Here is a 17,313-nt window from a genome sequence, read left to right on the forward strand (position 1 = left end):
ATTTTGAAAGTAAACATTGAAAGTGAGTCCCACAATGAATGGTCATATCGACCCAAGAGTGTGGAAGCGCTAGCAACTTTCATGTAAGAGGCAGAGGTATTACATATCCTCTTATCGATGGAGTCCATGGATTTGTTATCTTTATCAGGAGGGACTGCAGAGGAGGAAGCCCCCATGTGCGCTTTTCTTGCTGCTGACACTATGACAGAATCCGGTGGAGGATCAGACCTTAGGAACAGTGAATCCTGTTCTGGGGCACTGCATTTCTTGATTATGCGTGGTGGCGCTGCTCCAATTGACGCAGGAGTTAGAAAGGTATGAGGCACTGGTTCTAGTAGCCCAGGAACCAAAGGGAGCAAAGGTCTAGTGGACGAACTGTGACGGAGGGTCCTGAATATGACAGACGTCGTTGGAGTCGAGGAAAGCATTTCAATGTTGAGTTTCGCAGCCCCTCTACAAAGGATCTCATTAAATGTCATGATGTCAGGGAGGAGTAGAAGATAAGGTAGGAAAATAGTCTGCCACCAAAGATCTGGAAGAATTGATAGACCATGATGGAGACCTGCGTCTCCACTCTCGAGGTCTTGGCATATGAGACTGTTGGGATCTAGACTGGGAGTGCCTACGACAGTGGTTCCCAAACCTTTTCGCCCCGCGACTCCCTTGACCCATTGGCCATTGCCCCGGGCTCCCCACTGTTACTTTTTTGGAAGGGTGGGGGGATGAAAGCCTGGCCTCGGGCGTACTCGCATTTTTCCCCCTGAAAATAATTGGGATGAAGCTGATGAAGGTATTATAATCGTATTACTAAGGCGGTGCCTCTAACGAAATATTCCTAGTTACACTTCTTTCCCCATGCCTTTTTTAGAGTACCCTATCAAACTGTTTTATCCCACCTACAGTGCTAGATAGCACCCATATGCATGTAGGCCCCATTGTCAAAGTGTTTCTGCGCTTGAAGAATATTTGCATGCACTTCCATTTCTACCTATGTCATACGGGCCACCACACTTGTCTCAACTGGGTGACTCACGATTTTTTAAGCCACATACAGCTATATTTTTGCTGTCTCCTCCGTAAAATTGCCTCCAAATCAATGCAAGTAAAATACATTTCTCAGATTTTTTTTTAACGTCCCTCATTCTTGCTTCCAAATGTTGGCATTATACCGTATATGGTGTTTTACTTCCCTGTGCTCAAGCTGAGAGCAGGCCTGTCTGGAAATGTGTGTGTACTGAAAGAAATGTGTACTGGAAGTACCTATGATTCAAGTACAAATGTCAATACTTAATAACACTTAGTGTGTTTAATAGACAGGATAACTGTACTTTCCAGATAACTTGCAATGGTGTAAAATGCATTTGGAATAAAACGAAACTAATAACAGGTCTAATAAATCAGGCATCTTCCGCTTACTTTGGGAGTGTTGGAATATGGGGATCCAGTGAAATATGGAGGTCATCTCCCTCGACATGCCATCAATTAAGCACTACGTTTACAGCTTTAGGCATGTCACTTACAAATCATCTACATCATGCGTTTAAGTCTAATTAGTTTAACTGAAGCAAACAGACCCTTCAACATTAAATGCTGTAAAGTGCTTGGTGCGCAACTCCTCTGGCTAGGTTTGACAGCACCGCAGGGAGCCACGCCGCACAGTTTGGGAACCACTGGCCTAAGAGATGACTGTGATCAATGTTTCCTTGTAGGTCCTTGTAGCTGGAGATCTCTGAGGCAACCTTGTGGCTGGTGTAGGTTGGCACACTTGCGAGAGGGAGAATATATTTGAGAGTAGTCACACCCTGGACTACGTCTTGGCACTCTCCACTCCTTCACACTCCTCAGCGATCTCGGGAATACATTGATCAGAGGTGTATGCTATTCTTCAGCCGGGGAACCCTCTGGCGTAATTTGAACAACTCTCAGGCCCGGGAAGAATGAAGCACTCCTCGATGTCATCCTTTTAGACATTGGATCCTGAGTTTCCAGCTCTTGAATTTCCCTCAGCGTCGAAGGATCCCTCTACGTCGGTGCTGGTGACCGAGACATTCTCTGTCTCTTAGCTGGTGGGGACAGAGGTCTCAAGGGCGATCTTCTTGAAGACGATTGAATCCACCCAGCCATCGTGATGATGCAGCAGAGTGTCTGTCAACAAGACTTGCCGGCGGCGGCGTCTTCGACATCAGTGGCGTCTTCGACCTCGGAGGTGTCCTCTACGTCGTCACCGGGGACTTTGACGGCGAACGCCCATGTCGATGGTGTGTCTTTGACTTTGAGCGTCTCCACTGCGCCGTCGTAGGTGAAGCGGACCTGGTCCGTCGACGGGGGAGGGTCAACGCCGGCCGCTGAGAAGCTGGCGCATGTCTATATTTAAACTTACTTGCCATGCCTGGCGTCGTCTGCTTCGACGGAGATAGGTCTTTCGGCATCGACTGTGATAAAGGTCTTCCTGTCGATGACTTAGAAGCTGACGGTAAGCATAGGGGTATTTTCAACAATGGTCTTTTCCCTGACACCGAATCCGACCGATGTCTTCTTTTTACCCCCCCACCCGATTTCTTATGATTAGACATTACTTTTGAGGAGGGCTCTTTAGAAGGATTTCTTTCCAGGCCACTTGTAGATTCCTTTTCTCTCTCCTGCATGGCAAGCAGTTTGATCTTCTCCCTTTCGCGAAGGGTTCTTCAGGAGAACTGCTGGCAGTAGTAGCACTTGTCAGGTCTCTGTGAGGATGGTAAGCACACAATACAGACCGACTGTGTGGGTTGGATTTTGCCATTTTCTTCTCACAAGAGGGACAAGGCTGGCATGTCTGACAAAAAAAATAGCAGGAAAGTCAGAAAAAATTGTGGAATAGTACTGCTAGTTCTAAAACAAGTCGAATGAAGTAAAAAAACTTCACGAACTAACGATCTCAGTGCTCTAAGATCCTCACAGAAGGAGCCGGAAAAAAGAACTGACCCAACTGTCACCTGTGGGGCATGATGGGAGCCTGGAGGTCCTGGAGGTCTTAAAGGCACGCAACAGTTTTTTTTTTATGTGCTTCCTATATGCAGCCTTCTGGGCTAATCTGCCTGCTATTACCTTGCCTTTTTCCTTAAAAATAAAGGCTGTGTTCAGAAAAGTTAGGAGTATATTTCTCTATGTCTTGGAAATGTTGCAATATATGTTTTATTTTAAATGAAAAATACAATGCAATATTGGCATACTTTAGCCTAAATTGGTATTTAGGCTGCATATGTGTCTTTATATATGCCTGACGAAAGAACCAATGTCCCTAAGGGAGGGTCGTATGAAACTGCTGGCCGCTCGGATGTCCGGTCCTGCTCCTTCACGCCGCCGTTCTCAGGATCGGGCCCACTCACAGGGTCGTTCCCCCGGACGTCGTTTGGAGACAGCTAAGCACAAATATAAGTCACAGAGGTCGTCCTCCCGTAAACGTGACGCTGGGGTCCGCTGCTCTCGGTCTTTGCCAAACACAGGCGCCCAGGAGTCGTCTCCCCCATATCCAGTCTTCCCTGGTGTTGGAACGACAAGGGCACAGATGTAGGCCTATTCAAAGGCTCTCCAGGCTTTCTTTGGGTAACACCCTCGCCCTGGTGCGCCTTCGGGTTCCACAGAGGAATGGCAAGCAGTTTGATCTTCTCCCTTTCGCGAAGGGTTCTTCTGGAGAACTGCTGGCAGTAGTAGCACTTGTCAGGTCTGTGTGAGGATGGTAAGCACACAATACAGATCGAGTGTGGGTCGGATTTTGCCATTTTCTTCCTACAAGAGGGACCCTTATTAAACAAGGCTGGCATGACTGACAAAAAAAAATAGCAGGAAAGTCAGAAAAAATTGTGGAATAGTACTGCTAGTACTAAAAGAAGTCGAATAAAGTCAAAAAAGTTAACTTCACAAAATCAATTAGTGAGAGGAATTCACTAACTAACGATATGAATGCTCTAGGATCCTCACAGAAGGAGCCGGAAAAAAGAACTGACCTAACGGTCACCTGTGGGGCATGATGGAAGCCTGGAGGTCCTTGAGATCTTAAAGGCACGTGACAGTTTTTTATGTCCTTCCTATATGCAGCCTTCTGGGCTAATCTGACTGCTATTACCTTACCTTTTTCCTTAAAAATAAAGGCTGTGTTCAAAAAATTTCAGAGTACATTTCTCTATGTCTTGGAAATGTTGCAATATATGTTTTATTTTAAAAGAAAAAAGAAAATGTAAAATATGGGTAAACTGTATCCTAATGCGTGTTTATATATGTATAATATATATATCTATATCTCTCTCTCTATATATATATATGTGTGTATATATGTTTATATATATACCTTTCCACCTCCTCAGAAAATGCTGGGACACTTAGCGGCGGTGCGAGTCAGGGTCCGAGGTATCCCTGTCTATAAATCCAGTTCCAATGTACCAAAAGTACTTCTGCACTCCTTCCGAAAAAATTACTGCACAGTCACGGAGCTTTGGAAGAATTTATTCCATGAAATCAAAGCCGCAGCAATACCCAACGCGTTTCGGTGAAAACCGCCTTGATCACCGGTAAATACAATTGTCTCACTTGCACAATAAATACACTTTACTTGGTGCGTGACACGTGAACAAAAAAGTAACATAGAAAGTGGACTACATAGTCATAGCTTGGTAAATAGTATGGCCGCCATCTTGTAGAAAATGAACATAGGTTCCTACTTCTGGACTAAGTGATCTGTATCCAATGTCCCCCACGGTCTTTTAAAATGTCTAAGATGATTAGATCTTTCAAGCAAGATGCAGATTTTTCTCTTGATATTTTCCTTGCCTAGGGGTAGTTCTCTAAGAGTTCTACAGATAGTGAGGCCAAACTTTGTGGGTTGGTTTATATGGTTATGTCTAGAGGGTCTTACCTATGATATTATATCATCGCTAGACTCCAGAGTGGGCCTGTGTACCCCATCAGGTTCCTTTTTTAATTTTGCTCCCGATTTCATGTCTAGCTTAGCTCCACAAATTAGGAATACTACAAATAGGCTCTGGGTAGCACATGTTGTGTGAATGACACATGCACCGTTTTTCCTTTCTAGAGCGGTGCCCCCTTCCTGAGCTGTCGCCAGGTTGAGGTGGAGTCCCTTACCCAGCAGTAGCGGGTAAGAGCTTTTCTTTGTTGTTTCAGTCTCACAGATTGAATATAAGTATTAAAGCCACCAGTTATAGCACTTTCTTATAGGTTGTTCAAATTTGATTTGGTTCTGTTCCCATTAGGTAGAGTTACCTTACGAAGCAGACGAACCATGAACATGTCTGTTTCTTGTATCCTTTTTTGTTTATTCACTTGAGCACTTAAGCAGCAGCATCCACATAGGTCCTGACGAAAGCCTTGTCCAATGGAGGGGCATCTCGGCTGAAACATGTTGACTACCACTTTCCACCAAATAAGGTTTAAATCCATACCGCTGGTGAACTGTTTTTAATCCTGGCAGTGGGTGCACTTGAATAAATAATATATTTTGCGCTCACTAGCTAGTTTTAAGTTTCACTCTTCTCACATTATACATTTTCTTTGCGCTGCGCCCTCGCTCACACTATTTCTAATCAAATGTGGATTTAGAATATCCTGATAGAGCAGATACTTAAAACATCCCTGAGCTCCTCCCTCTCAGAGAGGGGGTTGTAGCCCGCAAAGGAACTAGGTGTTTCCTTTGTGAGGAGAATCCCATATGATGAAGCATGTCACCTTTGGTGAGTGAAGGATTTCGTCCTGAAAATGGAATTTCCCACAGCCAAGTCTGTGTGCTATAGTTTGTGGCATTTTCAGTAGCGTTTCACCACACAGTTTCTTCACTTCTGTTTTAAACAGACCCAAGGATTTTGCATAGTTTTTTGTTAGAAAGAAAACAATCTAACAATGGAGCGGATGCCCATGTGCACTATCACCGAAAGGAGTCACCTTACCTCGTGACACAAAAAATCTTCTCAAAGAAAAACAACTTGCAAACACCCGGACCCTACACTAGCTGGCAGGAGCATACACAGCATGTGTATTTACAGCACACATGCCTCGAACATGTTTTATTCCTGCCCACAACCGGCAGTTGACAGAATTATACTGTCATCTAAACAGTGGTCTTCAGATACCTGCTGCTAGACAGAACACAATTTTCAGTGAAGCCCTCAGCCCCAGGCACTGACAGAAGACCAGAACCCTCTTTTCATAGAAGCTGACAGCCTCAGACACCCTACAGCAACACAGAACCCCACTGTCTAACTGACAGCACCAGACAACAGCACCAAGTCAAAGCCCCAGTGTCAAAGATAGTGACAGCCTCAGTCAGACACAGGTGTCCAGCCACAAAGCTGGTCTCAATAAAACTGAGGGCCCTAACACTGGGATTGCCACCTAGCTCCATTTTGTCAAGAATATGTTTCTAGTCCTGGTTACTTCTAGTACAAATCATCGTTCTCAGGTAGATCAGTCCAACAGATTCAATCGCGCCAACTCCCAGCACACATTAGGATGTCAAATGAAAGTCTAGAAACATGGTGTCCTAATAAAAAAATGAAGCTAGATGGCAACCATACCAGAAATAAATATAGGATGAAACCAAGGTCCTCTAGATATTGTAAAGTGTTCTTCTCAAAGTACTTAGATACTCCTTCTTTATTGGGTATTTCAACTGGTGCCAAACAAACTAACCTGTTCGCATTCTTCTGCCTGCCCTCCCATTTGTAGAGCAGCACCACAGGTGTATTTTCTGACATTTTGCTGTCTTTAGTACCCTACAAGGCATCTCATCAGGCCCTGCAGCCATATATAACTCAGGCTCTGTAAAGCAGGGCTAACCGGCTAATACTCCAAACATGCCTCTTCTGAAGCCTATCATTGCTACTTTGTTATGTGCAAATTTGAAAAAAGCACTGATAAACTATCCTATTATTCAAATGCTTTCCTTTAACTCACTTTGTGTTCAAAATGCTAACTATGTACTTCCTTCTTTCACTAACTTACTTTCTCTTCTAACTTACAAAGGTTAGGCGTCTTCTCCTCCATGTTTAACTATGTCCTTTTGACATCTTTGGGATTCTCAATGGCTTTCTAAAGATACATCTTTTTTCTGCTGGCCCCAGGTGTGTGAGCAAGGCAAACCTAGGTCTTCTTTCGGAGAGACGGTCATAACACAAAGACACAAGTGAAGCAGAATACCTTACCCTTTTTCCTCATGGCCTCTTCCATTTCTGGGTTTCTGGTCACCATGACAACTTTGACCATAAGGTTGTTTCCACCCTGTCGGATCATGTTCACCACCTGTCGATGTCCCACCTTCACCACATTCTGCCCATTTACCTGGAAAGGAAGAGCATTGACGCTGAGGCATGCTGTGCTGTTGTAGTACTTTTTCTTCTAAACATCAAGAACATTTCTTTCAGAAATACCCACCTGATGCTCTCTCGTCTCTATGAGAGGGCATCCATTTGGGGATGATCTATCTCTACTATGAGGACCTCCCTTCCTAAACTCATAAGTGCTTCTACCACTGTTTAGTGCACTGCAATGACATAGTGCACTTTCCTTTGCCAGAGCATGCATTCCTCATCACCAGTGCGAAATAAACATACACCCGTCCTCCCCCTCCCCCTCATCATCCATCCCAGTATTTGCTTCCCAAGTTACCAGTACGAAATTCTTCTTCTGGGTTCGATAACATGAGGCAACACCTCCCACAGGGGTAGCTTCCAGTTCCTAAGCATACCATTGATTATTCCCTGATGCTTGCTAATTTTTTTAAGGCATGAAATGCCGCAGATATACTATTGTATCTCTTGTGTATCGCCTGCAGATTCATGTGGCAAATGTTTGTAACAACACTAAAATATCAAAAACACAATAAAATGTTTAAAAAAAATAAAAATTGAGAGGACATCCACTTTTGACAACTTAACCATCTCAAGAAATAGGATGTTTTTCTTGTCATTGACCTCTTGCCCTTAGATTCACCATTCCCCTTGGTCACAGACATGTTTACCCTCTGAGCCAGAGTTATCTATGACCTCAATACAGGGCCTAATTTAGAGGAAAAACACAAGGCTTTCCAATCACACTACATGGAATTCTTAGAAGCCACCAAGCACATCAAAAAAGCACTTTCACACAGTTACAGAAACTTTACAAGAAAGGAAAACTCATGTATATTCATGGCTTCAATCTATGTCCAAATTGTTGTTTTTTTGGGGCCCATGGTCAAAACATGCTGACAGAATAAAAATGTGTGCACTGGAAATGCAAGCCTGCCTTGTTTTACAATTCAGATGAAGTTGGGTCCATGATGATAGCATACTGAAAAGGTGAAAGATTCAGAACTGGTAAAGTCAAGTCTGTATCACTCACATCTCAATGTTATTGCACATGAATGAATACATTAAGTTGATTGTAGAGGTTTTTGGGAAGATACATTATTCTTTTGGCTTACAAGTACATTTTATAGCATTCAGGAAGTTGCTACCACCTACTACAGAATGCTGGCTGGAGGAAACGTAAGTCATGTTCCCTAGACTCGTGGCAAGGGCTTTCGATTGCCTAAATGTTAAATGTTTGTTATGCACAGAAACTGTTTCACTCTGTTCGAATACAATTTTGGATTACTAAACTAAATCTGTGTCCTAGATTTCTGGCAAATTATATTATAAGAGAGCCTAATGCTGCCCCTGAAATATGATATACACAAATTGCAACAATGGCAAAACGTTTTTCTACCCTGGTATCCCAATAGACAGCTTCTCAAATTATCACTATTAGCCATTTGGACAATCAGCTCTAGTTAACAAGTGCCAGCCCACATGGGATTTTTGAAAAAAGGGAGAGTTGTATGCTCAGCTCCTCAGGCAGTTCAGTTATAATTAGTGGCCATCAAGGTAACAGTTAGGAACTCTCATCAAGGGTAATAATGTAACATTACAAAGGGAGCGCTGAACACTATTGAGCTTGCCCACATGTGACCCATGTGTAGACCTTAGAATCAAGAAGGTGTGGACTCACAGTCAACCATGCATTAGATTGTGCAATTAAAAAACTCCTAACAATGGTGCTTCTTGAATCCTGGTGAGACCAGAAATCACTGAAGACCCCAGATCCCCCATCATGGATTCATCTTGATGCTGGTGACATGGTCTCAGTACTCCAGCCACAGCTGGGTCAACGCACGCACATTGAGTTCTGATGACAACACTATCAAAAAAAGATCACGAACAGTGTTTGTGTTCCACATTGGCAAACAAGCAGCTGAGGACTTACTCCATGCTCAGTACTAGTACTGACAATTAGATTTTAGGCATCACATGAAATACAAACTACTGAACATTTTTCAGCATAAAAATGACTATGAAGTAAAATTTGAACAGGTCTGTTCTGATGTTAGAAACGGTCATCCTCTCACAGACATCACATCTGCCTGCGTCCATTTCTTAAGTGAGGATTTTCCTGAGTTTTCTGTTGTAACTTAAATGCCTTATCATAGTACCAAGCCGATTGTGTTCCTTAAAGGCTATGAATGAAGCAGTGAGCCTCTTTTCCAGGCAACACATCTGCGACATTGTAACTACAGTGCACTACACTTGGGAAAGAGGCACAGAAGGAGACTAGCTACCCTTGATTTGAAATGGTGATCTATGGAAGACAAATAGGAGGTTTCAGTCACATGCACCCTACAACAAAAGATGATCATAGGGTGATGTGATACATTAAGCACACGTCATCTGGTACCTTGATGTTTGCCAATCATGGCTCATGAAGTGGACTGTTGTGGGAAAAGCCATGAAGATGGAGACATAGGTAGTAAGCCCTAAGAATGCTCTTGAGTAAGCTCTCCGAAAGGATCTAAGATCACATCGCACAAAAAGCAAGTACCAGTGGCTAAAGTAGTTGACATTTCTCATGCCACTGTACTCAATATAACATGGCTCTTTCACTTGAAACGTGTTCAAGCATAACAAGAAGACAAAAGATGGCAGAAGCCAAGTGTTACCTATTAGCTGTTAAAGTTGTATTCAGGACTATTCAATGTCTACAAAAAGTGAGTAGTGGAACTTTAAAAGTTAAACCAATGTTAAAAATGCATTTTTTATTTATAGCGTTTTTGGAAAGAAAATATTTATACCTAAAAGAAAAAAAGTTCAAACAGGCAATTTTGCCTCTGAATTTAAACACTATGTTTTAATTGAAAGACACTTAACTAGGAGCCTAAATGAATAATAATAAATAGTAAAAACTAAAATCGATTAGGCATCCACACAAAGAACTACCCAGAAAAATCTCTACTCTTACACACAAACATGCACACCTTCCTACAGATATGCACAATGACACACATCTAAATATTGAGACTATGCAGACTATATGTATAGACAGACTGCCAGACCTAAATAAGAACCACAGCCACACCAACAGAAACCGATCTACTGATATACACATGCACACCTCCATAAATAACTAAGAGCAACATCTACAAAAGGTTTTATAGATCACAAACGGAGCAAAGGGCCATTTGCAACCGTTAAAAAACCTTTTGACATGGACTAACCCAATTTTGCAATCGGTAACCCATTACCGACTCGAAAAATAGGGTTTGCAAGCCGGTATTAGGAAGAGCCGTGTCAAGGGCGTCCCTTCCTAATAGCGAGTCGCAGGGAAATGTATTGAGTTTTTCAACCGGAATGCGGTCGTAAAACATTTGCAGTTTACTGCCTACTTCAAGTAGGTGGTAAGCCAGTTGCAAACAGGAAGAAGTCCCCGGGGCACACCCTCGCCTTTGTGAATGATTGCAAAAACGTTTTTAAGAGCAGGCAGTAGTCCCATGGGCCACTGCCTACTATTAAAAAATGAAACTTAAAGGTTTCATTTTTCTTTTTGAAACGCATCCCGTTTTCCGTTAAGGAAAACAGGCTGCATTTTTTTTTTTAAGCTTGCTTTTTTTAAAAGCAAACACAGACATTGTGGTCAGCTGTCCCCAACAGGCCACCATCCCTGTGATTTTGGCCATTCCAATGGGTCACAAATTGCGACTTGCTTAATGAATAATGATGAGGCAGGTCTATTTGCGGCCCACTGGGAATTGCAAACTGTGTCAAACACACTGTTGTCCTTCGCATTTTGCTACTTCCTAGTTGAAAGTCACAAAATGTCGCTGTAAAAATATGCCTCTTTTGCATGGTTAGCCCCCCACTTTTTGCCTGTTTTTTTAATGTGGTTTCAAAAGTAGTGCACAGGGTCCCTGCCAACCAGCCCCCCTGTGCCAGTGCTTCTTCCTTAAAAACAAATCCACAATTGGTATTTCTCCCCCCTGTAAGTCTCTAGTAAATGGTACCCTGAGTACCTAGGACCTGGGAGCTGAATATGGTCCCATGGGACCTCCCTCACTGGCACCATGCCACTGCCCTTGCAGCTTGATGCCCCTGTGAGAGAGAAAATGACAAAGTCGAAATGCCACCCTGCCTGGGTGCCATGCCAACCAGCACTACCTGAAGGTATAGGTAATTCACCCCTCTGGCAGGCCTTACAGCCCTAAGGCAGGGTGCACTGTACCACATGTGACGGCATACCTGTAGGAGCAGATATGCCCCTGAAATATTGGGGTCCATTCCTTGATATTGCAAGTTCCAGGGAAGCCATAGAGAGTATTTGGGCTGGAAACTCGACAACTCGAGTTCCACAGCACCATGATCATTTCACTGCACACAGGAGTGTTTGGTACACCTTACAATAAATACACACTGATGCCAGTGTGGGATTTAAGGTACCATGTACTCAGAGGGCACCTCAGAGGTGCCCCCTGAAGACCTAACAACCCAGGTGTGGTCTCTGACTGGCTGTAGGCAGCCAGCCGCCACCAGACATGTTTATGGACCTCTAGGTAGAGAGCCCCTGCTTTCTAGGATCAGAAACAATGCACATCCTGGGCAGAGGTGTCACACCTACTCACCCAGGATGGGCCAGTGCTCGAAGAGGGAAGCTTCAAAGGCCTGCCGCCTTTGTAATGCAACCCCCAGCCTCTGCTTCTATCAGCAGATTGCAGGCCCCGGTTTACACCTCCACTTTAGGTGGAAATACCATCAGGAAAATCTAAGAATAGGAGGTGTGCCCACCTCTGCCAACTCCACCTTCAAGGTGGGGGAGGCGAGGTGAAGCATATCTTCCAGTCCCCGCCATCTTGAAGAGCTAGGTCTATGCCCTTCTCCAACAGGAGGGTGGCATAATAGAGGGTGTGGTCACCCCAGGTAAGGTACCCATTGGCCCTACCTACTACTCCCCCACAATGCCTCCTAAATGTATTATTTAGGTGCCTCCCTAGACCTAGAAACTAGATATCTGAAGACCTACGAAGAATAAACATGACCCTGCAGACAAGATCGAAGTCGACGACTGCCTTGGTCCCAGACCTACTACCCTGTCTCCAGCTTCGACGAACCTGTGACCTGTTTTGCAGCCAGCGACCTCTGAAACCCCTGGGAGGACTGCTGCCTTCAAAAAAAGATTCCAATCTCCCGTGGCAGCGGACCTGTCCAGAAGAAACCAACAACAGAGCCTCCGGATACAGGAAGATCCACGACTCGTGCCCACTCTGCACCCGACGCTCACGGCCCAAGTCTATGTGGCCCAACTGCCCAGTGACGTTTCCCCCAGTGACCAGAACTCTGAATCCAGCGTTGGCCAACCTCTCCTGACCCCCACGATAGCGCCTGCAGAGTAAATCTGAAAGGTCCCCCCACCACGACCGGCCTTGGAAGAAGATTTCTGATGTCTAAAGGCACCCCTGCAGCCCCAGTGATTTGGTGAGCTCAATCAGCAGTGCCCCTGTGACCCCCAATACCACAACTTACTTGTGCTGTAGCTGGTGTTCTGCCTGGACCCTCCGATTCGACTATTTCCAAAAAGAAGAAACTCCATAGGATTGCATTGGGCGCCACAACGCTGTATATGCACCCTGAATGTGCCGCTGATGGTGTATGTTTGATGCTGCTTTATGTCTCCCCTCCACACACCCCTGTGCTGGTCCTAATACCCTGCAATCGTTCCACTTACCTGAAAGCAATGTGGCTCCAAGGACCCCGAGTCTCCTTTGAAACGCATTGGGCAGAACTCTGAGTTTGACCTCTGCACCGGCTGCTCCTGTGCCACTGGAGGTGTAGACTTGGTACTTACCTGACCCTTGGCCACTGCTGACCTTTGGTCCTGAAGACTGGAACTGTAAGTTGCGTACTTACCTGATTAACAGCAAAACTGTTTTCCCCTTAGGATAACATTGAACTATGCTGAAAATATTCTCTGTGTCGATTTTTCAAAGTGCAAAGTATTTTTAATTAAAAACATACTTACCTAATTACAAAGATCTTGGTCTTAAAATAAAGTACACGGAAAGTATATTTTTCTAAAATTGGTCTGAATCTCTTTCTTGAGTCATGTGTCCATTATTGACAACTCAACTTACCTGTGCTGTCGCTGGTGTTTGGACTGGACCCTCCGATTCGACGCCTGCACCCGGTTTCCAAAAAGAAGAAACTAAATAGGACTGCTTAGGGTGCCCAACGCTGTGTTTGCACCCTGCACCCGGCTGCCCCTGCGCAGCTGATGATGTATGTTTGATGCTGTTTTATGTACCCCCCGCTGGTCCTAACACCCTGCAATCGCTCCACTTACCTGCAAGCAGCATGGCTCCTAGGACCCCCAGTCTCCATTGAAACGCATTGGGCGGAACTCAAATTCTGACTTATGCACCCGGCCGCCACTGTGCTGCTGGAGGTGCAGTGTTGCTACTTACCTGACGCTTGCCTACTGCTGACTTTTGGTCCTGAAGACTGGAACTGTAAGTTGCGCACTTGCCTGATTAACCACAAAACAGTTTTTCCCTATAGGATAACATTGAACTGTGCTGAAAATATTCTAAGGGTCGATTTTTCAAAGTGCAAAGTATTTTTAATTAAAAATGTACTTAACTTATTTTGAAGATCTTGGTCTTAAAATAAAATACAAACAAAGTATATATTTTTTAAATTGGTCTGGATCTCCTTCTTGAGTCGTGTATCCCTTATTGATCACTGTTGTGCAAGGAATGTCTGATACTCCTCTGTGTTAGGCCTAAGGCAGCTTGTCCACACTACCACTAATAGAGCACTTTGGGTTTTACAATGAGCCCTGTACACTTTTGGGAGACCCCTGGACTCTATTTTGAAGATCTTGGTCTTAAAATAAAATACAAACAAAGTATATATTTTTTAAATTGGTCTGGATCTCCTTCTTGAGTCGTGTATCCCTTATTGATCACTGTTGTGCAAGGAATGTCTGATACTCCTCTGTGTTAAGCCTAAGGCAGCTTGTCCACAAAACCACTAATAGAGCACTTTGGGTTTTACAATGAGCCCTGTTCACTTTTGGGAGACCCCTGGACTCTATGTAAGGTGTTACCACCTAGTGGGAATATCATATACAGAGCCAGCTTCCTACAGTTACAATTGGGAACTCGCAAAATGTAGCGCTCGTACATGTGATAAATAATACACAGGGTATATGCTAACTTCCATACACATGTTGACCTACACACATCTCTAAACACACAGACGAAAGCATAGATAGCTTGAAAAGACACACAGAGCTACAGAGAATAAGTAAACTACAAGGACTTGGGGACAGAGAAGGCATGAACACACAATACAGGAGCTCAAAGACACACAGACAGACATATGACATGATATATACAAGGGCTTTTCATTAAAAGACAGAATTATGGGCTTATGGACAAGCACAGTCCCACGGACTGGTGCAGAGATTCAAAGACATACAGATCGAGCATTACATATACACGAAACACACACCCCTACATGAGCACACACACTCTCACATATACACACACACACACATACACACACACACACACACAACCCAAGAGAAGCACACAATAGGCCCTATTCTTAAAGACAAGTTACCTATCTTTGGTTATGCTCTTTCGGGGTGATAACCTAGCAAAAAGCTTATCACCACCTGTACAATATCCCCACACGCCAGGCTGTATTTGCAATATCTATCCGCAAAACCCCTGCATGCCAGTAGGTGGTGTTGTTTTGAGGCTGAGTCAAATCTGTTCCGCTTCAGAAGTGATTGCCGGAGCAGCATATAAGCACTGGCCAAGCTCACTGATGTCGCTTTATTTCTTGACACTGGTAATGCCCTTGGACGTATTGCCCAAAAACCAATTAACTGTGCCAGTGCGCAGATCTCAAATTTGGGATATTGTAGATGTTAAAGAGGACATTCCACACATTAGGGAATTGGGAGAACGTTGACAAATCTCTGGTTAGACAGAGTATCTTCCAGAAAGAGCGTTACCAAAGGTAAGAAACGTGTTCTTCAGAAGGATTACTCTAACTGTAGATTTTTAACCTTTAGAAAAGACACCAAAGCAGCATCCCCCAGGAGTGGGTCTGTGGGATGGTCAAAACTCCTACAGGAACAAACAGCTATAATGCATTTCCAGTCCGACTAACTGACAAGGCAGTAGTGCTTTGTAAACGTGTGCACTGAAGCCCATGTTACAGCCTGACAAATATCCAGGAGGCTGCTTCTTGACTACTGCCTAGCAGATTTTATTTCAGAGGACTATCCACCTGGACAAAGTAATTTTCTTCATCGCCTTGCATTTCTTTACCTCAGAGAACCCTACAAACAGAGTTGACTGGCTACCCAATAGTCTTTAGTGTGATCGATGTAAAAAATGAGAACCCTTTTTGGGTCCAGACGATTAAGTCTCTCTTTCTCCTTCAATGGGTGAGATGTAGTAACCTACCCAATCCAGCAACAATTGCATCTGTCAACACCCAAAGATCTGGGTGGGGTAGGGAGAGAGGTCTGCCATTGGTCCAATGGAGTCGAGTAGCCACCACTGCAGATCTTTGGCAGTCTCCTCCAAAACCTGGATTGAATCTGAGGGATTCCCTTGGTGTTGGGTCCACTGAGACTTCAGATCCCACTGTATAGCCAGAATATGCCATCTATCATTGTCAATGAGCAGGATACAGGAGGCCAAGAATCCTCAGAGCCACCCTCACTGGACACCTTGATCATTGCCCAAATGTCTTGGACTCGCTGATCCTGAGGAAAGGCAGGATAACACATCATTATCTAGGACAGCTTAGAGGAAATGGAAACTTTGCGAAGGAGTAATGTGTCACTCTGCAATGCTGATAGTGATCCCAAACAAATTAGGAAGGTTGCAAGCTATTTGGAGGAGGTCTATGCCTGACTGTGGCACGCATGCCTTTAAAAAGTAGTTGTCAAGATGGGGAAAGACTGTAATACCCGACATCCGAAGGTATGTTGCGACCACTGCCACAATCTTCATGAACACCTGAGGGGCACTGGTAAGGCCGAAGGGGAGCACGGGAAATAGTAAATTCTCCTAGCCCACCTTGAAGTTGAAGTAACTCCTGAAGGCCTGCGGGATGGGAAAATGGAAATCGGTGGCCTGCATGTGCAATGCTACCATCCAGTCTCCTGGATCCAGGGCATATAGAATCTGGGTCTCTGAGCATCCTGAATTTGTACTTCCACAGGAAGAAATTGAGAGGCTGGGGAGTTAAAATATGACAAAGCCCTCCCTCCTTATTGGCAGTAGGATGTAGTGGGAGTAACCCTCAGTTCCTATTTTCAAGGCTGGGACGGTCTTTATGGCTCCCTTTGTCAAAAGAGTCTGAACTTCCTGCAGCAAGATAGACAACTGCACCTCTAAAAGCTGTTCTGATGTAGGTGGAAGTGGCAGCTGGATGAAAAGGAATATCAGGGTGTAGCCCTACGGAGTTATCTGCAGGACCCTCCTGTCTGATGTTATGACCTGTCACACTTGGAGAAAATGACAGATTCTGCCTCCCACAGGTTGGCTGTGTGCCGCTTAGGGCAAATTAAAGCAGCTGCCAGACAAACAGGGGACTGGGAGGTTTGCTGTCCATGCAGGCCTGGATGTTGTCTGCAGAATCAACGCCCCTAAAACAATTGCAGTGCCTCTTGCTAGTGTGGTGGGCCCAGGCACATTCTGGAAAAAAGCCACTTGCGATGCCACGAAAGGAGCAAAACTGCTTTGGATACAACCTGGAGGTGAGGAAAGGCCAAGGAAGTACGCTGTGGCTCTGCATGATTAGAAATGCTCAAGTGCGGAATCGTTAAAGTGTACAAAAAAGTGATGGATGGACTGCTTGAATTAATCTCAGCCAATTACTCGGGCTGCATCTCAGTCAATCATTATTTCATCTTCATCCGGAACAAAATCATCGATAACTCCAGCAACTCAAAGGAACTCTT

General features: G+C 44.4%; 1 protein-coding gene across 1 annotated transcript in view; it reads right to left on the reverse strand.

Moving 5' to 3' along the window:
- SHANK1 (SH3 and multiple ankyrin repeat domains 1) overlaps nucleotides 1-17,313 on the reverse strand; it is a 1,748,119-nt gene that overhangs the window by 527,140 nt on the left and 1,203,666 nt on the right. Inside the window, exon 17 of the mRNA XM_085616131.1 lies at nucleotides 7,188-7,323. Coding sequence (XP_085472257.1) covers nucleotides 7,188-7,323 — 136 coding nt within the window. The remainder of the gene's footprint in view (nucleotides 1-7,187; nucleotides 7,324-17,313) is intronic.

Source organism: Triturus cristatus, chromosome 7, assembly GCF_964204655.1.
Source record: "Triturus cristatus chromosome 7, aTriCri1.1, whole genome shotgun sequence".
Classification (NCBI taxonomy): Eukaryota; Metazoa; Chordata; class Amphibia; order Caudata; family Salamandridae; genus Triturus; species Triturus cristatus.